This window comes from Cyanistes caeruleus, chromosome Z (genome assembly GCF_971803275.1).
Source record: "Cyanistes caeruleus chromosome Z, bCyaCae1.hap1.1, whole genome shotgun sequence".
Lineage (NCBI taxonomy): Eukaryota > Metazoa > Chordata > Aves > Passeriformes > Paridae > Cyanistes > Cyanistes caeruleus.
Window position 1 is genome coordinate 3,894,219 of NC_141732.1, and position 27,102 is coordinate 3,921,320.

The window sequence follows — 27,102 nt, forward strand, 5'->3', positions numbered from 1 at the left end:
CAAGAGTGCAAGCAGTGCCTAATTTTGTGTCACTGCCTCACCCTTTCTTGGCGGGCGTGGCAGGATGTTTTTGAAGATGCTGTGAGTGACAGTGACACCCAAAAGTGTCAGGAGGGGTGGCACTGGAAGGTGGGCAGAGCACTGCCTGAACCAGCAGAACACAGGGCCTTGCAGAAACCAGCAGCAGGCTTCTTAATTGAGAAAATAATTGAAATTTATTAATAATTATTTAATTTATTTTAATTTATTAATAATTTATTAATAATAATGGTTATAACAATACAATTTATTAATAATTGAAATACGTGCTAGGTTTCTAAGCATCAGGGGATTAGGTCCACAAAGCCTTGCCTGAGGCACTGCTTGAGGTCCAGGTCAGCTTGATTAATTTTGTTCCATATTGTCGGGCGTATAATTGCCCCTAAATACCTCAGAGTTGGCTTCGTGGCATTCTGTGAATAACGAAAATAAATGCACACAGAAATTCGTTTTAATAGCATTTGGAAGACGTATTTTTTGCACTCTTACATGCAGAGCATCGAGGTCCCTAAAAAGAACTCTGCTACCTTTCATGGACTGAAATAACTTCTCACTTGTGTTGTGGCAGTAACCAGCCTGCAGCAGAGGAGGTCGGAGGGATTTCAGATGTTTGGAAGAGAAGTCAAGCCACAGGGTGCCGCTATTCTGCCAAAAAACCCAACTTTCCCTGCATTTCTGCTCGCCCGCTGAGTTTGGGTCAGCAGGGAAAGTTTGGAAGCGCTGAGGAATTGATTTTCGCATCCCGGTGAGGAATTTCGGGGTGTGTCAATTCCCTCGACTGCAGCCAGGGAAATGATTAAAATGGGGAGTGAAATTCGGCACCAACAGAGCGACAGAAGGGAGTAAAAAACGCAGAGGCAGAGCCAGACAAGCTCCCAACAACTTTTCCTTTCCACACAAAATTCTGATCAGATGCCTTAGTCAATGGTTTAATTAGTGCGTGCCGTATTTAGACAGGCTCCTGACATTTTGGGGTTGATCTTGATGCTCCACCTGTTCTGGTGTTACGCACAGAGTTCCTAATTTGAAATCTGCCTCGTTGCCGAGCTGCAGATGCCTCCTGGCAGCCTTGTCCTTCTCGTACCTGGGAGGAAGATGAGGTTAAGTAGTAAATAAATCCCAGCCATTCTTCAGAAAAAAATTGCTCTGCACTGATGGAGTAAATCTGTGTTGAAATGGCCTTGGCAGAGATCAGCTCTCTTGGTCAATAGAAATCATTTATTCAATTATTCAAATGCTTTACAACCAAAGCTGCAAAATAACCTTGTTAGGGAAAAAAAACTGTAGTGCCTTGCAGTTGCTTCTTGTAGAAATCCCGAAGTGAGGAAGTGCTTCCTCATCTTTATACTGATTTTGATTACCTCACAGTGATAATTTCCAAGAATGGCACATTCTCCTGCTTTTTAATAGCTACCTTGCTGAGGAGAATGGAATTACTTTTCCTTAAACTGCTATAAAAACATAACAAATAGAAGATTGTCCTACCTCAGCTCACTGCAGTACCTAAAAGTTTTGGATTTATTAGTTTTTATTGTTTACACTTCTCCTACCTCCCATGCCTTTTACTGAGGTTCTAAAATAGGAATGGAAACCAGGCCTCGCCACCTCCTCATGGCAATCAGGCTAAATTAAAAAAAAAAATAAAAAAAGTTCATTTCAAGTAACTTTATTATGGGTAGAGCACTTCCATATTTACTTCTAAAACAACTGCTAGGAAGAAGTCATGGAGTGCAAAAGAGTGGGATTAGCTGGACTAAAATATACCCCTATATAGTATATAGGGGTATATTTATATATATTTATATTATTTATGTATAACCACCTATGTAGTATTTGGGATTTAAAACTTACAGGGTGGCAAACACTAAAGTAAGAATTGAAGCATAAACAAATAAAATTATTTTTATCTTGCACTTACTCCTATTTAAATATATGATTATCTTCTTTATAAACTTCTCACCTGTCTGCAAACTAAGCATAAACATAATTAATAGAGATTTTATTTGTTTGTATTCAGTAATATACACTATTTCTAGTATTCCATAAAATTATGCAAAATTCCCCACTCCTCCAAAACTGTCAGGCAAATGTTAGAGCAGTACTACTAAAAATAATGAAATTATTTTAAATATAATTTAATATAGTATTATTTATTTAATAATAAATAAATTCATTTAATACAATAATTTAAATATAATTTAAAATAATGAGGTTCTATGGGCACACCATTTCAGCCACTGAAAGTAATCAGAGATGCAAAGACAGTGGGGAAAATGTTGTGCCAACTATTTAATGGACCAGTTTTTGAGGCTGTGTTAATTTACAGCCGAAGAAAATGCCAGATTCTGTACCCATGCTAGCACACCATGGTTTTGATTAAACCTAAGATTAAAGGTACTTGAAATTTTTCATGGTAATATGAAAACTCAAAAAATGCAGGGAACATTTGGAAGCTCATTAGACTGAAGATCTGCTAATTAAAATTACATATTGCACTTACAAAACGTGATTCCTTGATGGATTTATACTGTCTGGCTGAAGAATCCTTGGCACATTTTAAAATAATTAGACCTGTACTGGATGCAAAGTTTGAATCACGGTTATTGTTGTGTCCTGACAAAGTGGAAGTCCTTGAACAGATAATTACACACAGATTTTGAGCCTCAGTTTTGCCTCCTGAGAGGACTCCACCAAAGGTACATCACAGCATCAAAACTGGACTTCCTTCAAATATGAGAAAAACTTTTAAAAAGAGACCCCAAATACTGTATCTCAGCCATGTCAGTTTAGTTTTGTTCTTAAGTTAAAAGAAATAAACTACTGCAGCAAATTTACTAACACTGCACTTCATCATCATCATCATCATCATCAACAACAACAACACAATCCAGATTTGTTACCTCATCTGTTACTTCATTTATTTGATCAGTTATATCAAATTATTGATCAAGTGCTTATGCCCTTTTCTTAGCACCCAACTCTGAATTAAAAAAGCTGTAAAGCAGCATGAGCTCTAAATACTGTTATCTCAAAATACCAGTATCTACTAGTTAACAGGAAAGCAATAAAAAATAGGATTGTAGTTTTTTACCTTCTGCCTTAGATTGCACCCTAAGGAATAAGTTTTGCAGCATGTCTGAGATATTAATAAATCAGATAAATCAGGAAAATAAAGTAATTTTTTACAAGGAAGCTGTGATGGAGTTCCTTTTCCATGTAGGCTGACTCACCAAATTCCTGTCTACACAGCCCCACTGAAGCCAAAATACGAGTTCTGCATTGTCTTATAAAGCTTTCTGCTTGTACTGCTCAGATAAAAGTTCTGCTCATCCTTTGCACAGCAGTGCTAACCCAGAATTCACTAATTATTCTTGCCTACTTGGTTTTTACCTTGTTCAGAACAATTGTCTCAATATCTTTCTCTCCAAAAAAAAAATAATAAAAAAATTAAAAAAAAAATAAAAAATACATGCATCACACAATACTGACACAAAATGTAATGTAAGAATGGAATGTAACTGCAAGAAAAACCTCTGCAGTTGTTCTCAAAAATCAGTTTTGTTGAATATCTGCTGTGTTATTTAGATGCCTGGGCAGCATGCACATTCCAGATAAGCTTCATGAACAAGAACTCTCCTTGGAGCTGCAGGCTGCCTGGCAGCAGGGCCCTTCTTTTCCTGGGTATGAAACAAGAGTGGAAGTGGAAGGAAACCACAGAAAATCAGGTCAATACATACAGTAAACCATAAAGGCAGCAACTGACTGTGTGTTTTGTGTCCCATTCGTTTCTGAAATACTGGAGAAAGCTGTCTCCAGCACGAGTGGAAAGGAGCAGAAAGTCTGATGAGCTGAAGCATTGTGGACGAGGATCTTAAATGCTTAATAGTCAATAAACAAATTTATTTACAAACAAATAAATAACAAATAACGTTATAAAAATGGTTTAGAGGCGTTGTATGACAAGATCTAGGCAGACTGGAGAAGAAAGCAGTGGAGGAGAGGGATGAGTTTAAGGGTTTGCCCAGTTACCAGCCTGACAAGACACACTGGGGTGATATTCCATGGTGACAGGATAAAACAGGATTGCGGTGGAGAGTCCAGAGGGAGGCAAATGATGTCTTACTCCTCAAGAACTGAAAACTAAACAAACAGGAGGAAGAAGAAGAAGAAAAGAAGAAAAAAAATGAAGAAGAAGAAGAAAGGGTACTTAACTGGCTACATTTTCGTTTGGACTGTAGGGATGGGCAGAATAAGGAATTTTCAGCTTACACCAGTAGCTGAACCTGTGTTTGAGGATCCATTCACTGACAGAGAAAGCACTGAGGAAAAAAGAGGTGAATATTGTGGAATCCTCCCTCCTTTAGCTATTTTCAACCCAGTAATCCACACACCTGCACACAGAGCTGATCAGGAGATAAAGGAGTCATTAGAAGACAATAACTTCTTTCTCCTTTGTGCCTACTGAAAGATACAGTCTTGTTAAATGTTACTTCTGGATTAAAAATTGACTTTTGGGTAGAAAGAACAAAATGCCTGCATGCTTTTTTTAAAAAAATTGTGGGAATTCCAGTGTAACCTCTCCAAGGAAGTGTTGAATCTCCAGTGAAGTACTGAATGAAATACCCTGAAATTAAATCAAACAGAAAGAACAGAGGGGGTGAGTAGCATAGCTGCATTGATTAGGAATAAAATGGGGAGTTCCTATTTTATAGCACCTGTCCACGAGTTACCAGAGGACTGCTTTAATTGGAAATGCTGCTGCAATAAAGTTGCCATCCTCTCTGGCCTTTTATTTTATGCAGATCTCAGAGCAGTTGATAAAAGTGTGATGAGGCACTTTATATTGTTGTCCCCTTACAACTTTTCTGCTGTGGGATCATGGTGACAGCAACACCCCAGGCAGGAATTAGCCCATCGTGTATCATGATACTCTCTGCAGTATCAGGGGCAGTACTGCCTTGCAAACTGAGAAAAAAACCCCACATTTTTAGCTCTGAGCAGGGTTTGGGATCAGCCCCACTCCGAGATCCACGCAACACACCACAATTGATTCTTGCTGCTGTCAAACAAAGTTCTTGAGATGTTTAGGCAAGGACAACAGAAAGTCAGAGCTCTCATCTGCAGGAAAAAAAAAATTATAGTAACATCACATTGTGCTAGATCACATTCTGGGCAGAAAAACAACCCAGGTAAAGGGCCAGCAGCAAATCAAGATATTTTTCCATGTCTTTAGGTTATTGTTTAGGGTAAACAGTAAATCCACAAGGAAATCATTCCCATGCTTTGGAAAAGCTGTCTTCAGGAGACTTGCTCTGTGTGAATTTTGAAGCTGCACCCATTTGCCTTTGTTCATCTTCCATCCCACTGATAAAAGAAAAAATTTATCATAAAAATCACTCATCATGTCCCTAGACCTGGAAACTCTTCTGCAGCTGAACCACTGCGAGCATTTTGCTGCATCAGGGTCAAATGCACCTTTTTTTAACTTCAAAATAATTTTATAATTGATTTTAAATCAACACAAAACACAGCACTGCTGCTGTTACAAACTTAGCAAAGCAAAATAACACCTAAAAACGCCCATGGCATTAAAGGGAATGGGTTATAACATAGATTATGCTGGTAGTCAGTCAATTATTTACTGGGTAGTGAATGTGGAAGCAGCAGAAAGAAAAAAAAAATATCCCTGAAAGAAAGAAATCACGTGAATAGATTTTTTGTGCCACGTGCTGACTTCAATAAGGTTTGAAACAATTGTCATTTCAAATGTAAAGGCACAGCTTTTTTATTCAGATGGACTTCAAAATACAGAGTTTTAACACTCTAACATTTCTTGTTAGCTTTGTATCAAAGGGCCAGAATATGACTTGTGTTTCACTGTGGGGTAATAAATTAGGACTAACAACTTTTGCATGATAGTAACTATATTTTGCATTAAATTGAAAGGAGCATTGAGAGTGTGAGGTGTTAGAAGATCCATTTCCTTTACAAACCTGTATGGTTTGTGGGAGAAAATAAAAGAAACACATTTTCTATTAATTAGTACTTCATTACTTAACACATCATTGCAAAGTACATTGTTAGCCTGAAAAATAATTTGAAGATCATAGTAGAACTTCACACTCAGTCTTTCCTCTCCTTTTCTTTCAAACTGTAAATGCTTTTTCAAGTGACAAGGCTTGCAGGATGCTACAAGGAAAGGCTCTTTTTGCCTCGAGAGACAAAGCATGAGGAGATATTTCTAGGAAAAAGATAGGAAGGTATAGGAGTAAAACAGAATTTCTGCTGTTCCCTTCGTAATCCCAAACAGATGCTGTTTGTTCACGTGTCACTTATGAGCAGTCAAAGGCATAGTGGGCACGTGATGGGGAAATTTTGGTGGGCAAAGTGGCTGCTGCAGCCCTCAGATACTTTACATGGCACAAAATTATCCACATTATTTCACTGTCCCGTTATTCTTCAACGACATAATCTCAGAGATGAGGGGAGTAGGGCATTTGCTGACAGCACAGCAGCCTTAATTTGTTTGAAAATAACTCTTTATCCTAGATATCCTAGATCCCATGAAAACTTCTCTCTCCCTCAAGTACTCTCCACTGATCTGGAATTTAAGTGAAGTAAATTTTGCTGTGAGCAAAGCTGCTAGGCACAAACTTCGTCTTAGCACCCAGATCAAACATACCACAAATTATTTTCTGTGCTGCATGCAGAAGAATGGCCTGACCCAAAGCTTTTTGAAAGGGAAGGGGAAGAACAGCATTGATTTCCAGCAGGCTCTGGCTTAGCCTGGAACCGAGTGCCCTCTTGGTGCTCAGTAAATTAATATTTGGATACCATGTCTCGCCATGGCAATGGCACAGCAGAAAATGTGAGATACAAAAGTAAATAAATCCAAAGTGCTGCCTGAATCGCTGTTACACAAAGTGTCAATTGTGTGCCCCCATGTTTTTAAGGCTCGGATGATCCCTGGGCCAGCAGACAGTGCAGAGTTCACGGGCAGGCGCTCCCTTCCCTTCTGCAGGTCATTTATGCAAATGAAAATGCTTCTCCACTGGCACTCATCATTTAAGGAACACATTACGGGGTTTGTGTAAAGCGTGTTCCTCAAGGTGTTTTTCCTCAGGCTAGGATCTCTGAAAGCTGTTCTTCTTACAGCAAACATTTTCTCTCACCTTAGAATCAAATTCTCTAACGCGATTTTCTGGCGTTCCTCCGCTCCTTTTTGAAGCTACTGAATTATGTGATGCTGTGATTATTTTTTCTATTTGTCACCTTTTCCGTACTCAAATAACTTGAGCATTAAGAATTTCACTTTTCACTGGTACAAAATGACTCCTCCCCCCAGGCAGCCTGTTCCAATGCTTAATAATCCTTCCAGTGAAGAGTTTTTTAAATGTGGTATCCTAAACCTCCCCTGGCCCAGCCTGAGGCCGTTCCCTCTCCTCCTGCCCCTGTTCCCTGGGATAACATCCCAAATCCCCCCCGGCTGTCCCCTCCTGGCAGGGACTTGTGCAGAGCCAGAAGGGCCCCCTGAGCCTCCTTTTCTCCAGGCTGAGTCCCTTTCCCAGCTCCCTCAGCTCCTGCTGGGGCTCCAGCCCCTTCCCAGCTCCGTTCCCTTCTCTGGGCACGCTGCAGCCCCTCAATGTCCTTCTTGGAGTGAGGTGCTCAAAACTGACCCCAGGATTTCATGTGTGGAATGGCTTTAAGCTGAAAAAGGGTAGATTTAACCTGGTTATTAGGAACAAATTGTTCCCTGGCAGGGTGGGCAGGCCCTGGCACAGGGTGCCCAGAGCAGCTGGGGCTGCCCCTGGATCCCTGGCAGTGCCCAAGGCCAGGCTGGACATTGGGGCTGGCAGCTCCTGGGACACTGGGAGCTGGCCCTGCCGTGCCTGGGGTGGGAATGGGTGGGCTCTGGGGTCCCTTCCAACCCAAACCATCCTGGGTTTCTGTCATTGTAAGTCAAAATAACATAGAGAAATAAAATAGAAATCTGGAGGAGAACCAAATTGAATGCAATCCATCAGAACATGAATTCTTTTTGTTTTGGATTGTGAGACCGTGTCCACACTTTATTTAAGAGATATATTTGTAAAGGAGAAAAAAAAAAAAAAAAGAGGAAATCTTGTGCATCATAGCATGGTACCTATACAGCAAATTCAACCATTGAGTCATAACTGCCCTTGAAATTTAAAGATGTCCTGTGTGCCATAATGAAAAATAGCATGGAGTTGCACTTCTTTCAGATCTCAGAACACATTTTTAAATACCAAACTTCACAGCAATCCATCTCATTCCTAAGCACAGCGATAGTGAGACATGCTGTAAGTAATAATTCTTTCTGCATCTGTCACTATGAAGATTAAGAAGATTCATCTCATAAATACTGGATTAAAACCAAAGATAATTTTGTGCTGAGATATCTACAGTGGTGTATCAAAACCCTGACAAAACAAAACTGGTTAATTGCGAAGCAGATGTTTGTAGCGTAAGGAAACCTCTTTTTTTTATTATTTCTATTTTTTCTTTTTTCCCATCTTCTTTCAACCTTTTTTTTTTTTTTTTTAAATTTTACGTACTTACACTGTATTATAGACAACCTGATCTGAGGCTGGAACGAGTCCACACCAGGGTGCACAACAATAAACACATGTGGCAGTGTAAGGAAATTCTGATTTGGCAGGACCAGGCAATGTTTTATTTAATTGAACTGTGTTAGGAAAAAGAAAGCAGGAAAGGAACACAGCCAGGTAACTTCTGGCCTTCAGCAGCAATTTTGTTTAAATAAACTGTTTTTGGGAGCTGTCTCCTCCAGGTTCCTCAGGGAATTGCAGACACATGTCCCAGAGAAGGCTAGGCTTGATGTGTGAGAGGGATAAAATTAATCTGAGATGTCAAGAGCCTGCTGATCTCTTCACTTAAACCTGATTTCCAACCTGCCTCTGCCCTCTCTCTGCGTGTCCTCCCACCCTTTCTGAGAAAGTGCAAGCCAGGTGAGAGCCAGCTCAGCAATTCCCTTGTGGGAGGCTTGTCGGGTCTATCCTGTAGCAGTGCCAAAGCCTGGATTTAATGATGGTGGGGAAAAAAAAAAAAAAAAAGAAAAAGAAAAAAGAGAAGCCAGTGTCAGCTGCCAGCATCATTACATCTCTGTTCAACAGCAGGGCTGAAGACAGTGGCTGTAAATGAGTCACTAGGATCCCGAGCTGACTCTCCCTCGTGTTAATTTCACTGCTGGTTAATTACACGTGTCACATCAGCAGGGTGGGATTGCACCCCTGGAGAGCCTTTCCCCTGTGTGCTGTTGTGCTTCTCAGAGCACTGATGAAGAGGGGAAGCTGACCTGAGCCTCTACCCAAAAGATTTCCCTCCCACTCTCCGCCTATTATGACAAAACCAAAATCCTGACAGAAATACAGCCACTGAAACTAAACATCAGCCCACAGCTTTAGTTGCCCAGCAGTGGACACTTGCTATTTTTTACTTAAATCTTTCCTGGACAAAGGAAAATGAAGACACCTGACAACTGAAACACATCAGAGTAGTCAAATGGAGCATCAAGAGCATCCTCTTAGCACCTGCCTTGGAGATATTTATATGCACAGATAAGATCCCATATCCCAAAATCCATGTTGCAGGAGGATGGAGGAGAAGATTTTGAGGCCTGATTGCCACTTTCTGGTACATAGCAGAGGGCATGGAGTGAGGGAGGTGGGGGAGCTGCCAGCCAGGACTGTGCTCTGGTGGCAGAGCTGGAAAAGCAAAATGTGACTGGAACATCGTGGAACTGGGGCCGTGCAGAGGCAAGGCAGCACTTTTCTGGGACAGACATCCTTGTTCCAGGATAAATAAATAAATGAATAAAATTTCCACAAATAAAATGCAGCATCAGCACAGAAGTGGGTATGAGGTGATGGCAAAAGATTCCTCCCTTCCTTCCTTCCTTCCTTCCTTCCTTCCTTCCTTCCTTCCTTCCTTCCTTCCTTCCTTCCTTCCTTCCTTCCTTCCTTCCTTCCTTCCTTCCTTCCTTCCTTCCTTCCTTCCTTCCTTCCTTCCTTCCTTCCTTCCTTCCTTCCTTCCTTCCTTCCTTCCTTCCTTCCTTCCTTCCTTCCTTCCTTCCTTCCTTCCTTCCTTCCTTCCGCCACTTCCTTCCTTCCTTCCGCCACTTCCTTCCTTCCTTCCGCCACTTCCTTCCTTCCTTCCGCCACTTCCTTCCTTCCTTCCGCCACTTCCTTCCTTCCTTCCGCCACTTCCTTCCTTCCTTCCGCCACTTCCTTCCTTCCTTCCGCCACTTCCTTCCTTCCTTCCGCCACTTCCTTCCTTCCTTCCTTCCGCCACTTCCTTCCTTCCTTCCGCCACTTCCTTCCGCCACTTCCTTCCTTCCTTCCGCCACTTCCTTCCTTCCTTCCGCCACTTCCTTCCTTCCTTCCTTCCTTCCTTCCTTCCTTCCTTCCTTCCTTCCTTCCTTCCTTCCTTCCTTCCTTCCTTCCTTCCTTCCTTCCTTCCTTCCTTCCTTCCTTCCTTCCTTCCTTCCTTCCTTCCTTCCTTCCTTCCTTCCTTCCTTCCTTCCTTCCTTCCTTCCTTCCTTCCGCCACTTCCTTCCTTCCGCCACTTCCTTCCTTCCGCCACTTCCTTCCTTCCGCCACTTCCTTCCTTCCGCCACTTCCTTCCTTCCGCCACTTCCTTCCTTCCTTCCTTCCGCCACTTCCTTCCTTCCTTCCGCCACTTCCTTCCGCCACTTCCTTCCGCCACTTCCTTCCTTCCTTCCGCCACTTCCTTCCTTCCTTCCGCCACTTCCTTCCTTCCTTCCTTCCTTCCTTCCTTCCTTCCTTCCTTCCTTCCTTCCTTCCTTCCTTCCTTCCTTCCTTCCTTCCTTCCTTCCTTCCTTCCTTCCTTCCTTCCTTCCTTCCTTCCTTCCTTCCTTCCTTCCTTCCTTCCTTCCTTCCTTCCTTCCTTCCGCCACTTCCTTCCTTCCTTCCGCCACTTCCTTCCTTCCTTCCTTCCGCCACTTCCTTCCTTCCTTCCGCCACTTCCTTCCGCCACTTCCTTCCGCCACTTCCTTCCTTCCTTCCGCCACTTCCTTCCTTCCTTCCGCCACTTCCTTCCTTCCTTCCGCCACTTCCTTCCTTCCTTCCTTCCTTCCTTCCTTCCTTCCTTCCTTCCTTCCTTCCTTCCTTCCTTCCTTCCTTCCTTCCTTCCTTCCTTCCTTCCTTCCTTCCTTCCTTCCTTCCTTCCTTCCTTCCTTCCTTCCTTCCTTCCTTCCTTCCTTCCTTCCTTCCTTCCGCCACTTCCTTCCTTCCGCCACTTCCTTCCTTCCGCCACTTCCTTCCTTCCTTCCTTCCGCCACTTCCTTCCTTCCTTCCGCCACTTCCTTCCGCCACTTCCTTCCGCCACTTCCTTCCTTCCTTCCGCCACTTCCTTCCTTCCTTCCGCCACTTCCTTCCTTCCTTCCTTCCGCCACTTCCTTCCTTCCTTCCTTCCTTCCTTCCTTCCTTCCTTCCTTCCTTCCTTCCTTCCTTCCTTCCTTCCTTCCTTCCTTCCTTCCTTCCTTCCTTCCTTCCTTCCTTCCTTCCTTCCTTCCTTCCTTCCTTCCTTCCTTCCTTCCTTCCTTCCTTCCTTCCTTCCTTCCTTCCTTCCTTCCTTCCTTCCGCCACTTCCTTCCTTCCGCCACTTCCTTCCTTCCTTCCGCCACTTCCTTCCGCCACTTCCTTCCTTCCTTCCGCCACTTCCTTCCTTCCTTCCTTCCGCCACTTCCTTCCTTCCTTCCTTCCGCCACTTCCTTCCTTCCTTCCTTCCTTCCTTCCTTCCTTCCTTCCTTCCTTCCTTCCTTCCTTCCTTCCTTCCTTCCTTCCTTCCTTCCTTCCTTCCTTCCTTCCTTCCTTCCTTCCTTCCTTCCTTCCTTCCTTCCTTCCTTCCGCCACTTCCTTCCGCCACTTCCTTCCGCCACTTCCTTCCGCCACTTCCTTCCTTCCTTCCGCCACTTCCTTCCTTCCTTCCGCCACTTCCTTCCTTCCTTCCGCCACTTCCTTCCTTCCTTCCTTCCGCCACTTCCTTCCTTCCTTCCTTCCTTCCTTCCTTCCTTCCTTCCGCCACTTCCTTCCTTCCTTCCTTCCTTCCTTCCTTCCTTCCTTCCTTCCTTCCTTCCTTCCTTCCTTCCTTCCTTCCTTCCTTCCTTCCTTCCTTCCTTCCTTCCTTCCTTCCTTCCTTCCTTCCTTCCTTCCTTCCTTCCTTCCTTCCTTCCTTCCTTCCTTCCTTCCTTCCTTCCTTCCTTCCTTCCTCCCTCCCTCCCTCCCTCCCTCCCTCCCTCCCTCCCTCCCTCCCTCCCTCCCTCCCTCCCTCCCTCCCTCCCTCCCTCCCTCCTTCCCTCCCTCTAACAAACCTTCGTGACGCTTCTATTGCTCTCATCGCTGTTACATTGCCATTATTTACATGTTTACTATTACCATTACCATTTTACTTTCCCTTTCGGTCCTCGCCCGCCCCCTTTGGCTGCCGGGAGCGCTTCCCGGGCCGGTGTCGCTTCCTTCCCGTGCCGGGCTCACGTCACAGCCGGCGCTGCCGGGCTCGCTCCGCCGCCGCTCCCAAAGGTGCGTGCGGGACCGGACACGGGGCGGCTGCGGCTCCTCGCCCTTCCGCTCCTCGGGCTTTGCTTCCTCGGGCTTTGCTTCCTCGGGATGCGGCTCCCCCCGGGATGCGGCTCCCCCCGGGATGCGGCTCCCCCCGGGATGCGGCTCCCTCGGGATGCGGCTCCCCCCGGGATGCGGCTCCCTCGGGATGCGCTGTCCCGGCTCTTTGTCCCTGCGGAGGGTCCGGTTACAGGTTTGCGAGTACCGGCACCAGCAGCCGGGCTGGCTCCTTGCGGGGGAGGAGGAGGATGCCCCTGGGATACACTGTACCCTGCTGGGCTCGCCGGTGGGGCCTGGGTGGTTTATCTCAAAAGTTTCCTGGTAGAAGTGTCTAAAAAACGTTTCTTATGTTATTTATATAAATAAATGTGTGTGTGTACATATATATATATATGTGTGTGTGTGTATATATATATATATGTGTGTGTGTGTGTGTGTGTATATATGTATATGTGTGTATGTATATATGTGTGTATATATATATGTATGTATGTATATATGTGTATAAATGTATAGATGTATATATATGTATAGATGTATATATGTATAGATGTAAGTATAGATGTATAGATGTGTATATATGTAAATATGTATATATGTATATATATGTGTATAAGTGTGTAGATATATGTATATGTGTATATATGTGTATTTATGTGTATATATGTGTATATGTGTATATATATTTATATATATGTATATATGTGTATATATATGTATATACATATATGTGTGTGTAGATGTGTATATATATATGTATATATATGTATACACACATATATACATATATGTGCATATATGTATATATGTGTATATATGTATGTAGGTATCTATGTATGCACATATATTTTTTTAATATTTTCTTTTCATAAATATCTATCACATATGTTCATATATATGTATATATTTTACACAAATATATATCTTATGCATATATTATTATATGTATGTATACACAAATATGTATCATATATATCATATATATCATATATAATAAATATATTTATGCATATATGTAATCTATATTATTATCTATTTTATATATTTACATGCATATTTGTGTATGTGTATATGCATATATGTGTGTATATATAATGTTTAATATATATGTATACACTTAAAAGGTACAAGCTGTACATATACACATATGTATATGCAATATATACATATTACATAATTTGCAAGATCATTATATGCATAAGTAATATGCAGTATCATTAGATACATTATATATATATATTACACAGAAACAGTGTAATTAATATAATTATCAATACAACACACCAAAGCAATACTACATACTAATGATATATTAATACCACCTTCTATTGGGTCTATAGAAATATTAATATGTATTAATGTCAGCAATATCTTAGTATTTTAACATTATTGGTATATTTCTTAATATGATAATTTTAGGATATGTAATGTTATATACATAATACATATTATATGTTATATACATAACATGTTAATATGATAATTGAGGATGTGTAGCATCTAAGATATTAATATAACTTCATGAGATACATGGTTATAGATAAATTATGCTGTGCTCTATAGTATATATGACATATATATATATATTGTAGTCTATTATGCTGCTATTAGTATTATCTTTTAAGCTCCATTACAAACTTTACATTATGGTAGCAGTCTGTAGTTTTGTGTAAGTTCTGTATAGTATTCAGAACAGGCCATTGCAGCAGGCTGTTGGATGTTACTTAAATTACCTGAAATTTGGAGTGTGGCCCTGGACCAGGTTCTAGGATTCACACTCTCGGGGGGATTACTGAACAAAATGTGTTTTCCATTGGGATGAAGGGATATTTCCCTCCTTTCTGAGATGGAATGCAGCGTGTTAGTGGCATTTTCCCCAGGTTACCCTGCTTTGGAGGAGAAAATGCATGGAAGCATTGATTGATGCAGAACATCACCCCACAGATACAGCTGGTACTGCTGATGACATCTTTGAATTTTGAGTTGTTGCAAGAACCTGATTCTCCCTGAAAGAATACTAGAGTTATGTGCATGTGCAAAAAAAATAACCACCAGATTTTTGTGTATTTTGCAGGCCTTCTCTGACCATCTGGTGGGGTAAAAGCTGTGTGGGGATCTCCACAGCTGCAGGATTTGCTGTCCCCACTCACGTGGGCTCCTTGGTCTGTGCTTGTGGCACCTGTTTTCCTGTCCAGCATTTCCTTGGTAGGTAATCAAATGCAGACTGCCAGAAACTTTAGTTTCCTTGGCATAGCTCCTTTAGAATGAGGGATAACAGGAAATAGGTGTTTTAAATGCCATCAACATGCATTTTGATATTTGCACCTACTTGCTCCCCCCATTCTCTTTCAGCTGTTGCTGAAAAGGTAAATACTTCCAGAAAAAAGCCATCTGTGCTTGTCTACCCTTGACTGATGGTGAGACCAGGTTTATACAGATAGTTATCTAAATAATGGATGGTTTTAGTGTCACAACTTACTTTTCCTACAGATGAGGATTTATTGGGTGATGGAAATTCTATTAACAGGAATTGAGTCCAACTTGGCTTTGCAAAACAGAGCATGGGCCAAGTTGAGACTCAAAAGAGTAATTTGTTAAATCCTTAGCATTGTGTGGTGTAGGGGAAGTTAAATTCTCAAGTTTGCAATCATCCTTCTTTGCATTTATGTATTCATTTTTTTCCCTCAAGCAAATCTTCATAATTGGTGGTAGTCTAGAGAGAGAGCCAGAATAATTATATGGGAAGTTTCGTGCATTTTAGTGACTTTGGTATCATTTTACTTCAGTGAATAAATAGACAGACAGGACTCTGTTTTCTTTTGGTTTCTTATAAAAACATCCAGCCAGACTCATGCTAGCCCTGGAAAAAGCAGATTCTTTCTTCAGTAGCAGTACTGGTCAGTGAAGGTTTGCTGCTGGATTCTGCAGGTAGAATTGCTTGTAATTACATAAAATTGGTAAGAAGTTAAGGCACTGCTGGCTGATTTCCTTTTGTGGGGTCTCAAAGCTCAGGTAACTGATATTGATTTATTCATTCCCCTTCAGCTGATGTTTTGGTAGGAGTTATCCTCAGGACAACAGAGCATGGAGAGATCAAAAAGGGGCTATATAGGACTGAGCTGGAGTTATTTTATGCACATATGTGTGTGGAAGGAAGAATGTGATCTGTGGAAATCTGGGCTTCATTCTTTGTGCTAGCCACGAAACAATTTGAGAGCATCTTCCTCATTTGGAAGGCTTGCTGCAAAAGCTAGCAACGAAAGCATTCTTAAAAAACTTGTCAGAAAGCAGACCTTTCTTCTTCCCCCCATTTTTTATCTTGCACATGAACAGGCCAACCTGCTGCAAATTCTCCAAGCCAAAACTGCATCCGTTCTGGATCTCTATTTATTGTGGGTTTAAAAATTTTCCACCTCTGACTGAGGCTCTTCCTGTCACCCAGATCTGCTTTTTTCCCCGAAAGGTTCCAAGCTGGTTCTTACATTTAACATGCAAAATCCCAGGCAGTTCTCTTTCCACCTGGCAAAGTGAAACAAGTGCAGTATCTGCCAAGGACTGTGACCTTTGGCAGTGTGAGCTGTGCCAGTCACTGCTCAGTGACAGGAATTTCACTGCTCTGCCCCTGCAGCTGACTCTTACTAATAACTGCTGTCCTTTGGCTGGCCAGGAGGATTGGTGGAGCAGTGCCCTGTCACCCATTTGATTTTTCTTGTGACTGTGGCTTAGAAATACAGCATTAAACTTTAGAGCCCACTGCAGTGTTCTTTCTTAGTGGTTTTTCTGGATAAACTGTCCTTTTAAAAAGAAAAGCTTTATGATACTGCTGCTGAGAGATCCAGTGAAGCAAAAGAGTGCTGGGCTCTTTTTTACTGACCATCCTAGACTGTGCTTAGCAGTTGCAATGAAATCCTGCTCACTCTTAATCTGTTTGAAATTGTGACATCACAATTTATGACAATTTATTGATATTTAGCTTTAGATAATAGAGCTACAGGTAAGTCAGGCCTGAAACTGAGCAGAAACAGTTCGGCTTTGGGTAAATTTGGGGTAAATTTTCCCAGTGTAAATTCTGATATCAGGTGTCATGTCTGCTGATAATCACCATGCACACTCCCTTTGGATTATGAGATTTTTTTTGTTTTGCTCCTGGATCCTAAAATGCCTTTTAAAAGTCACATTACGACGAAAGTTTGGAGGAAGCCGTGTCGTTATTAATGACACCACGAACAGGTGACCTCGAGACTCCAGCATGGCACCCCTCAATAGCACTTAACTTACTCAAAAGAATCACAAACCCATCAATCAATTTGCTGTTTCAGGAAGGACTTGGGGCAATGTGAATGCTTTTAATATTAGCAAGTTAAATCATCCTGGCTGCAGCTTTATGCTCACTGCGGAACGCATTATATTAATATTCTGATTAGGCGCAGATTAGTTTTTTTGATGGAATAATTCGGGTAAGTAGACTATGTCAAACACTGCAGCAAGATTACAGAGGTTCAAAGCACAGCACTTTGCATTTTTAAGTGTGTAATTCCAGCTGGCATCTGTGGAGGTGGAGCGGTGTAATGCCTATATGCCAGCATTCGCGTCAGGGACTTTAAAGAGGCATTTCAACAAGGAAAACGTAGGTGTTTTGTTGTTATTTTCTTAATGGAACTGCTGCTTTTGAGCTGCACAGTGTTTCTGGCCTGCCACGTAGTAAACCACCTCCCTGATGAAGGTGTTGATACTGTGAGCATAAAAGCCCTGGGATGGATGTTTTGATTGTGTGTGATTTAGAGCCGCCACAGAAGCGTCGCGTTTATCCTGACATTAAATTTCATGAGCTATAACTTGGCACACAGCAACTCAGGGTTTTATTTCTGCCTGAAACAGGATGATGGTGCTCTGTTTTCTGAGCAGAGCCCTGCCACGAGTGAGGCAATCACCCAGCCCCCTGGGGAGACAACTCTGCTCAGCCAGCAGGAATAAGCCGGTGTTGACTTTATTCACCAAGGTAAGAGCTATTTACACAATAAAGCTGGGCAAGACTGTGTGTTTATCAGCTCTGATACAAAGGAATCACAGATTAAATGGCTTGTGCTTGCCTTTTTTTTTTTTACCCCCCTTCAAAGCAGTATTTACTTAGTGGGTTTCTGCACACCAGGCTTCGCAGCACAGTCCTGCTCTCACTGTAGCAAGCAAGAATTGGCAATCAACAAATATTTCAGGCCAGTTTTGCCTCAGTGACTCTATGGTTCATTTACTGGTTGAAGATTTGGCCCAGCTGCCAGTGTTTCACCCTGGAAATGGAGAGCAGAGATGAATTGTTACACACACAATCTGCCAGCCACGAGCATCGGCAGCCAAAGCAGGCTCTTCAAAGTTCTCATGTTTAATTTCAGCACCACCTGTGAGACTGTAGAATGTATCCAAATAGTGCTGGGAGCACGTGAGGGAAAAGTAGATTTGGTTTTGCCCTCTTTTTGCTTTATTGGCAACAAATAAAAGGCGTGTAGGGTTCCTAAGCATATTTAGAAAACAGATGAGATCAGAAGGAAGAGTCATTTGTGGACTGTCACATTCCATGAATTGTTTTTATTACCTGCATAGTTCTGGAGCTTTAATAAAGGATGGCACAGGGTGAGTTATGCTGGATTTATGTGGTTGTTGCAGCTTTCAAGAGGAGAATAACTACAAATGCAAAGCACTGAGAGTGCTGATATCAGTGTGGTGGTTTTAAATAGTATTAAAATAATTTCCTCCTCCTGCTCAGTGTTTGTTCATTCCATCAGTAACTACACAGAAGTGTTTAAACTGTGTGACAAATGAATAGGTTAAAAATAATAGGTCAGCATCCATTTAATAATAAGAACTATAAACTCGCAGCTTTCTCTCCCCCTGCCCAATTCAGAACTCTTTCATCATTCAAATGGAGTAAGGTAGGGAATAATGCTCTTACCTTTGGGTTAATAATTGGGAAAAAAAGCTCTTTGTGTCTCAAAATTCCTAACTACTAAGGCACTGTGTGAAATTATATTTTCTAGTAGCAGATTTCCAGCAGTTCTCTGAAATGGCCTTTTGTAGAAGGTGTTTTTAACTCTAAACGTTGACTGTTAACTTTGAATGTTCACTGGCAGCCACAAAGAAAACTGCAGACTATAAACAAAATTAATCTATGCTGTTAGCTTATGCTGATTGACCCCTTGTTTGCCTCCTCCTTATTTTTACTGAGGAGAAAAGAGGAGAAGAAAGCAGAAGGGAGCTATGACTTCTGGATCAAGCTGATGGAAACAACCAAATGGGTTTCACATTTCAGTCCCCTTTTCTGACCACCCCAGGATTTGTGCAACAATTGCTTACATAAATCTACTTTTAAACAAGATTTCACTGTTAAAATAATTCCATTTTTATTTTAAACCAGTACCACCCACTGCCTAAGCTTGCCATGTGGGTGACACCATATTTTTCTCCTAAAAGTTAGCTTCCTTTGCCAAATTCATTGATGTACCTGGTACTTCAGGAAGCTCTCCATTGGCTCAGAGGAGCCAGGTGTGTCCTGTTTTAACTGGAAGGAGCCTGGTGTATCACAAAACTGATGTGCAGGATCCAGGGTCATTCCTTTCAGTCACCAGTATCTGCTAAACCAGGCCCTCCAAAAGTAACTTTTCAGGACTATGAAGAACACAGCACTTTAGTGTCCTGGGCTCATCCATGTGGGAAAGGCAATTCAAATGAGATCTAAATAAAAGTAGAGTGTTTAATCCGAAGTAATTCACATTCAGGAAATAAAAAGTAGCTGTTTCAGATTAACTTCATATTTGAACAAACCCTAGGAAGACTTTTCAGTGGAAGAAGGAGAAGAAGGTCTTTTCCAGCTGTGGAAGTTGTTTTGGGGCAGAAGGACAGAATGATCACGTTCACCTCCAAATACTTTATCATGTGAATTACAGGCCAAATCCTGCTGTTGCAAACATTGGAGCAGCATGCCTTGATTTGAGTTACTTCTTCAGATACTCAACCCTAGTGGAAGATGAGGGAGTTTTCAAAAATGGGAGGATTCTTTTGACCCCACCACAGGTCAAAACACTGCAGTTGTTTGCCAGTTCTCCCTGCTGGAGGTGCTGTCCCTCCAGCTCTGCTCAATTTCTCCCAGGCAAAGCCAAGCAGGTTATCTTAAATTGCCTTCTTTTCCCATTTGAGCTGAGCCATGTGTCTCGATCTAAGACAGGTTGGAAGTTACTTCTGTGGCCTCCTCATTCCTCTTTTATCAGGAATGGGGACCTGCAGCTGTCTTCATTTGGTGGTGACAGTGCTTTGAGTATTCATTGCTGACCAAAATGAGGGATCTCTGCAGGACCTTTCAGACCATTCCCTTGGATCAGCTTTTAGAGGACTGTTAATTTCCTCCATGAGAAATGGAATAGCAAATGTAAAATAATTAAATTCAGTGTCTGGATAGTTTGTTGGGCTTTTTTTCATCCATACTGCACTGATAAATAAAGTTTTAGAAAGCCCTACGACAGGGGCAGGGTGCAGGGAAGGGAATGTGCATTCACAGTAATGAATGCTCCTGTCTGGGTGTGTTATTTTACAGCACAAACAACTTTTGTGTTTTACTGCATGCTTTAAGCTACTCTGAATGTTTTCATTTAGAAACCATGCCCTCTGTGTGATGAAGCAAAAGAAGTTCTTGAGCCATACAAGAAAAGGGTAATGTATGGAAATATTGTGTATGTTTTCTATATGGAAAGAACAGTTAATCAGGATTCTTTCTTTGTAAAAAGAAAATTGCTGGGGTTTATTTGCATCTGTTACTCTTTCATGGATGACCTCTTCAAGGCTATTTCAGCACTGATTTACATAAAACTCATTATCCAAAAGCATTTTGTGACAATGCTACAACTATTGGCAAACTAAACCAATATACACCGTGCTGCAGTAGTTCCTGAAAACACCCCTTTTGTAAATACTGTTGCCTTTTCTGAAGGAGGAGTTTGCAACTTTCACGAGGCAGGTAATGCTATAATTTAGGAAGGATGTGACTAAGTGGGGCTTTGAACATTTGAACTATGTGTGACTGCAGTTTTTGCTGCTCTTCAGCCAGGTTTTGATCTCTGTGTTGAAGGATGAAACCTTTAATGGAAGCATTAAGAGCTGTTGCACTCTGCTGCCTGTTTTGTTCCCAGCTGTGTGTTTGTTGAGGTTGCTGCCCACAGGAGAGGGGTTCTGCAGTAGAACAAGTGGAACAAGAATATTCTGGGGTAGGGAATAATAGAGAGGCAGCCAAGGGTTGTGGCTACATATATTTTGTACTCCAAAAACCAGGCCCTTCTCTACAACACAGAGAATAAATTCACAGTCTTCAAGAAAACAGCCTTGCATTTCTGGGGAAAACACTGATCAGAAGACAAGCAGATACTGTTTTTCAGTGTCCAGGAGGAACTGACATACTTCTTTTCTGCCACAGTTTATTCTGCAGGAGGTGGATATTACCCTTCCAGAGAACTCAGGGTGGTATGATAAATACAAATATGACATACCTGTTTTTCACTTCAATGGGAAGTTCCTAATGAAGCATCGGGTCGACATCCAGAAGTTTGAGGACCGACTGAGGAAGCTGGAGTTGCAAAGTGAGGGAAGCCAGTGAAGAAAATGCTGCTGCTCTGATGCAGATCTCAAAGGTGAAAAGATCTGTGAGAAAAAAACCCAAAAAACATCTTCATTACCTGGCCTTAAATGTCTTAGGACATATGAGCAGGAAAGACTTGAGTGACTTGTGTTCTATTTTGTATCAATCACCCAGCCCAGCTGCACCACCTCTTCTGTGCCATTTCATTTGCTGCTCTGTTTTGGGCTGTTTTTTCACTGACAGAATAAAAGCTGCTCTGTAACAGCAGATGAAGTAAACTCTGTTTGTTTGGGGCTGGCATGGCCACCTCTGGGTAGTGGGGGGTGGTAGAGGGGTGGTTTCTCCCAGAAGCTGCTGGAAGCTTCCCCTGTGTCCAGCTGAGCCAACACCAGCCAGCTCCAGGGTGGACCCCCTGATCAGGGAGAAAGAGACAATCTTTAATAAAATGATCACAAATCTCATTCTCCATCTCCAAACGGGAGGAGAAGATTGAGTAAAGATGAGCCTGGGAAGAAGGGAAGGGTGGGACAAAGGAGTTTTTAAGATTTTGTTTTTCCTTGTCTTTATCCTACTGTGATTTGATTGGTAATAAACTAATTTCCCTAAGTCAGGTCTGTTTTGCCTGTGACAGTGATCAGTGACTGATCTCTCTCTGTGTTCTCCTCTCAACCCACGAGCCTTTTATTGTATTTTCTCTCCCCTGCCCAGCTGGTGAAGGGACTGGTAGGGTGACTTTTGTGGGTGTGTGGCACCCTGCCAGGATCAGTGTTTAAAAGATGATTAGCAGGTGTAGACTGTAGATGTGTAGGAGACTTTTTTAAAGAAGTCTGTGAGCCTATCCTAAATGATAATTTGAAATGCAAAAGGGGGAATTTGCTGTAAAGTTAAAAGGACACTTGATTAAAGACCACACACTCTCACTGGAATTGTATCTACAGAATGATCATCACAAGTGGATACAACTGCTAAAACCTCACACTGAATAGTTTATTTGTCACATTTCTGTCTGCTGCACAGCTGCAAATCCATTTTTCATGTGGCAAGAATGCCATTTTATCAAGGATTGCTGCAGTTACTTCAGGGCCCCATAGGCAATGCAGGTCTGGGAAGGAGACAGAAAGCCCAAGTTAAACATATTTGCAGGAAGAAAGGAATGCCATATTCAGGAAAAGTCAACCATTTTAGGTTAAATAGTCTGGAATAGACTGGAGAAAGTTGCTGGTATTTTTCATGTACTTAATAGAAGAAGCTAATCCCTACCTGCTGCATTTCTGTTCTTCTTATTGTGATGATATTCAGTCTTTTCTTCTCACTAGGAATTTAAGCAGGTTCACTTGACAGATGTGTCTTCACTGAGGGAAGAATCCAGATGCAGTGCCTGGCTGGAACAGCAGACTGATATACAGCAGGATTCATGGCAGACTCTGAAGTTTTGGAGACTTTCTTATTTGGTTTAATAAGAAGTCAGCTGATCTGCTGTGGGGAAAATGGGATGTTCCTTCATAGCCTCACCCTTCAGTGTCTTTAGCATTTGACAGATAATTTGCAATTTGGTGTATTCCCCAAGATGAGAAAGTTGTGGGGACTGGGGAGTAAGAAATTAAAACTTTCTTCCAGCTTGGCAGCTTCAGTCCACTCAGGTTGGGGTCTGAAACTGTCCAAGATTTCCCAGGAGGGAGACTTGTGCCATTTTTATAGCAGAGAACTTGAGGTAAGTTCAGCCAGATCATGGATCCACAGTATTTTTCATCACCATTAGCAGAAGAACAGGGCTCTGGAGACAAAAACTTCCATACTTTCTGCAGTTCATAATGCTACAGTCAAACTTCTAACTGTTCCACGGGGTTACTTTAAAATAAAAGATCTGAATTACCTCTGTATCAGCAAGTTCCACTTGCTTTTCTTCTATGATTTCTATGGTTTCAGAGGGCCCAGGTTTTTCCCTTACTGAAGTTTTGTGATAAGAGAGCTGCATAGAGCACTTGTCAACCATAGCTCAAGTGCTCTTCTAAAATATAACAGCATTATCTCAAAGATAGGGACAACAGAGGTCATGTGGATTCACCCCATTTCCCAAAATATATAACAGACTGGCAGAGCTCTCAGAGAGAATTTTGCCTTTGTTTTATTTTAGTAAGGTCTGTTTTGGGGGAAAAAAAAAAAAGAAAAAAAAAAGTTAAAACCAAACTTAATCATTTTAGAGTTGATGAATCCCTTGCTCCTTTTTCTGTCAGACTGGAGATTTTCTTCTGTAGCCAGTGCCAGATACTTTTTCCCCATTTATTTTGTAAAGTGAATGATAACAGGATTTCCATAATAGCTTTTGTCCATTGCATAGCTCTTATGAGTGAGATGGAGCTTTTCCATTAGGGCTGTGCTGCCAGAAACCTTCCAGTGGTTTTACTGTTCTACCCTTTTAAGAGAATGGAAACCCTCTTTTCATCAGTTTGGACACAGGGACAGGGAGGTGGGAATGTGTCAATAGGGAGTGTTGGTGGCACAGCCTCACCTTCATTTTCCAAAAGCAAGGAAGGATGCATCATATATAAATTTGAGGGGTTTTTTTAAAATTATTTTTGAATGTAGGAAGTGCAGCAGTCTCCCAGCACGTGCATCTCTCTAATCAAATGTGTTTAAGTATAATACAGATATTAAAATGAGAAGGTATATGCCCCTGCTGAATATATATTTATGGAGCAATATGCAACTCTGTGAAAACTGGCAATTTACTCTTTTGACTGTGAGTATTGGCAGGAGTACAAAACCTTGTCATGCACTATCTCTGTAGTAAAAGGAAGCTTGAACACAAGATGGATTTATTTCCCATTTCTGGCCAATTAAAAAGCACATAGACAATGTCCCATCTTCTTCCAGTAACTATAAAAAAAAATAAATACCCACTGGGCTCACTTTCTTTTATGTTCTGCTTCTCTGACTCTTCCTTTGTGTCTTTAAAATGTACACAAGACGTGGAAGAAAATGTCTCATTTCTTCTAGGCACAGCACTCCAGGCTCCCTGTCTTCCTGTCCAACTGTGATACATAATCTCAGATTCAGCTGTAATCACATGGCCATCTGGATTAACCACACGTGGAAATAAACAAAGCCCCATGTGCAAGTGTTTACAAGATCATATCTCTTTCTTTTTTCTAATATAATTTTTGGTTTTTTCACTTTTTAAATTTCAGTGTCAGCATCACTCTCTGGGCAGTTTTGCTTTGTGATCTACCAGTAACATCTCTCTCCTTTTCCATCATGCCCTGCTGGCAAGAAGCCTCCATCCCATTCTTGTGAAGCTGCTCTACCTTGCAGACCCTGAGTTTTTGAGAGTCATGAACAGTTTCTGGTTAGGGAACTCCAGCTGAATAAAGGCTTGAGCTGCTTTTTGGCAAAAAAATCATGGTAAGAACCACAAAACCATTCTCTGTCCTCTATCCTCACCTCTTGTAGCACTTCAGATCAAATCCTGGTTCTTGGTCTGGATCTTCCAGAGGGAGATGACATATGACCAGGCCATCCAAAAAGAGTTCCTGCAGGAGACAAGTACTCTCATCTCTCTGTCCTGTCCATGGGATGGACTGCAGGGACTGAGGGCACTCCAGACCTCCTTCATTTTCCTTCAGTGCTGCCTTCTGGGGCACATATGGTTGATTGGAAGGATAAAAACTAAATACCTCCCAGTTGTATGCAAATCTCACTGAAACGAGGCACAACTGCATCCACCTGCTTCTCCTGGGGAGAAGGCAAAAGAACAATGGTGAGAAATGAGAAAAGTGAGAAAGAAAGTGGATTGCTGCAATGTACCTAGACACCAGGTCAGGGTGGGCAAAATTCAGGGTCTTGCCACAGACCAGGTAGTTTCAGCCTGCCACCTAAAGAAATGAGACTTGGGCCACGTAATCTTGTTCAGTCCAATCCTTTCCCTTCCTTTCTCCCCTTCCTGAGTCCCTCCCAGGAATATTTAACCTAGGGACCAGTTCAACAAGGTGATACAGCTGAGGGGTTTTTTTCCTTGAAGGTTTTTGTGGGTTTTTGGGTTTTTTTTTGTTTTGGTTTGGGTATATTTTTTATTTGTTTGGTTTTTGTTGTGTTTTGGATGGTTTTTGTGGGGTTTTTTTGGGTTTGGTTTTGCTTTGATTTGGGCTGGTTTTTTTTTCCTTAGTACGACATTCCCTGGAGATCTGCTCCCAGAAGGGTGGCACAAATCTCTCCATCCAAGGGAGAAAGGCATGGTGAATCAAGCCACATTGATACACACAGGTTTGATTTCGACACTGGGCACTAATTCAGACTCCTTCTCCAGGAGGTGAGACATTTCAACGAGATCCCCAAGGTGCCAGGAGCTGAAGCTGCAGATCTGTTTGCAAGGCTGAGATCCCAGTGACTTCCCTGATGTCCCTGCTGCATCGAGCACCTGCATTTCTGCTTAATTGACCTTACCTGCCTCCTGCTAAGGTCTGCTGGGTGACTTGGCCAGCCCATGCCGGGCTCTCCCTTTTTATTCTGATGCACAGGCAGCACCTGTGTGCTGTCCCCACTCCCACCTGGAAGTGCAGCAGGTGCAAGCAGAGGTGGGAATTTTTTTTTTGGCTTCACTGGCAGGAGAGCAAACCAAGGGCAACTCCTTCCTGTCCTTGTGATGTGCCTTCTAGTAAAATTTTATCACCTCTTGCTGCTTTAATGGGCAGATGCATTCAGGGCACACGGCAATTTTACAAAATACCATCTCAGCCCTGCAATAGTCCTTTATCTCGGAACAAAGCGAGCACGGCAGCGAAATGCTGGACTGTGGTTAGGCAAGGAAAAACATTAGCCTTGGGGGTTATCCACCGCTGTCTTTGGAACTCGGAGCTGTCGTTTTCGATGCAGCTTCAGCTGTGTCTCAGCGGCTCGGACGCTCCCACTGACATCAGCATCATCCGGAGCATCCCCGGAGCTCCGGGCAGGCTCCTTCCCTCTCGGACCGCGGGGACGCGGCTCTTGGGAGGGCTTTAACTCCCGTGCCACGGGGAAACGATGGATTCCTTCGTTCCCCGCACTGCTCCGGGCTCGCAGGGAGCTGTCGCTACCCGGCCGCTCCTTTGTGTCGCTGCTGCTCCGCGGGTACCGCCGGGGGAGGAGGAGGAGGAGGAGGAGGAGGAGGAGGAGGAGGAGGAGGAGGAGGAGTTGATGGCAGCGAGGTCCAGTGGCCACAGCCGAGCCCGAGGCACATTTTGGCTGCTTGGTCCGTGTTTTTGGAAGGACAGCTGAGGGTCCGGCTGGAGGAATAAGTGAGTGTGACTGGGCAATGACAATTCTGGGTGGGCAAAGGGGGTTTGCGTTTTCTGTGCGGGAGTAAATTGCTGCTGCTCTCCTCTTCTTCTTCTTCTTCTTCCTGCTATTATTGCCATCATCATCATCATCATTGTCGTTGTCATTTGCAGTAGTTGAAGTGAGGTTTGGCTTAACTCTTTGATTAAAGAGAAAGAAGCAAAGGCGTGTGAGGAGTAGAAATGTCCAGCGGGAAGAGATCTGGGCTGGGAGCTCTTTTCGGGCAGAATCCCCTTCGGGACTTTGGAGCCGGGGAGGCAGGAAATACGGATGCTTTGTATCCCAGAGGATGTGACAAACTGTAGCCATTTCTGGGATTCAGCCCAGGAATTCCAGGTCCTTTTTGCCTTTGTATATTTTTTTATTATTTAATATTTTTATTTTTTTTTTTTTTAATTCTTTTTCCTTTTAATTGCCGGGGATCATGGGGCTCTTTGCAGATATGAGGGGTTATGAAACTACTCGGTCATGTACCCGCACATGCCAGAGGAGTTTAACTTCAATTGTTTAAACTTAAAT

At 42.5% G+C, this 27,102-nt stretch overlaps 2 protein-coding genes across 6 annotated transcripts in view; both read left to right on the top strand.

Annotated features, from left to right (window-relative positions):
- Positions 1 to 12,386: 12,386 nt before the first annotated feature.
- On the top strand, positions 12,387 to 21,540 carry CZH5orf63 (chromosome Z C5orf63 homolog). 3 transcript variants are annotated; one of them, XM_023945067.2, is made up of 6 exons: positions 12,791 to 12,852; positions 14,540 to 14,612; positions 14,734 to 14,864; positions 17,538 to 17,658; positions 20,298 to 20,354; positions 21,112 to 21,540. In XM_023945067.2, exons 4-6 carry the CDS (start codon positions 17,539 to 17,541, stop codon positions 21,289 to 21,291), a joined length of 357 nt encoding a protein of 118 aa, XP_023800835.1. In that variant the 5' UTR covers positions 12,791 to 12,852; positions 14,540 to 14,612; positions 14,734 to 14,864; position 17,538; the 3' UTR covers positions 21,292 to 21,540. The 3 variants fall into 3 exon arrangements, with proteins under 3 accessions (XP_023800836.1, XP_023800837.1, XP_023800835.1); XM_023945068.2 differs by lacking the exons at positions 12,791 to 12,852; positions 14,540 to 14,612 and adding an exon at positions 12,387 to 12,620; XM_023945069.2 differs by lacking the exon at positions 14,540 to 14,612 and having other exon boundaries at positions 12,784 to 12,852.
- Positions 21,541 to 26,218: 4,678 nt separating this feature from the next.
- MARCHF3 (membrane associated ring-CH-type finger 3) overlaps positions 26,219 to 27,102 on the top strand; it is a 57,007-nt gene continuing 56,123 nt past the window's right edge. For all 3 annotated transcript variants that reach the window (XM_086867324.1, XM_023945061.2, XM_086867325.1), the window contains exon 1: positions 26,219 to 26,543. The gene's annotated coding sequence lies outside the window, so the exon portion shown is untranslated. The remainder of the gene's footprint in view (positions 26,544 to 27,102) is intronic.

Bases quoted from the DNA above. Each gene is read 5' to 3' on its own strand.
- CZH5orf63 (XM_023945068.2), top strand. From the start codon at position 17,539: ATGATGGTGCTCTGTTTTCTGAGCAGAGCCCTGCCACGAGTGAGGCAA. The intron at 17,659-20,297 runs GTAAGAGCTATT...GTTTTCATTTAG, and splicing joins TGTTGACTTTATTCACCAAG to AAACCATGCCCTCTGTGTGA. The intron at 20,355-21,111 runs GTAATGTATGGA...TTTCTGCCACAG, and splicing joins TTGAGCCATACAAGAAAAGG to TTTATTCTGCAGGAGGTGGA.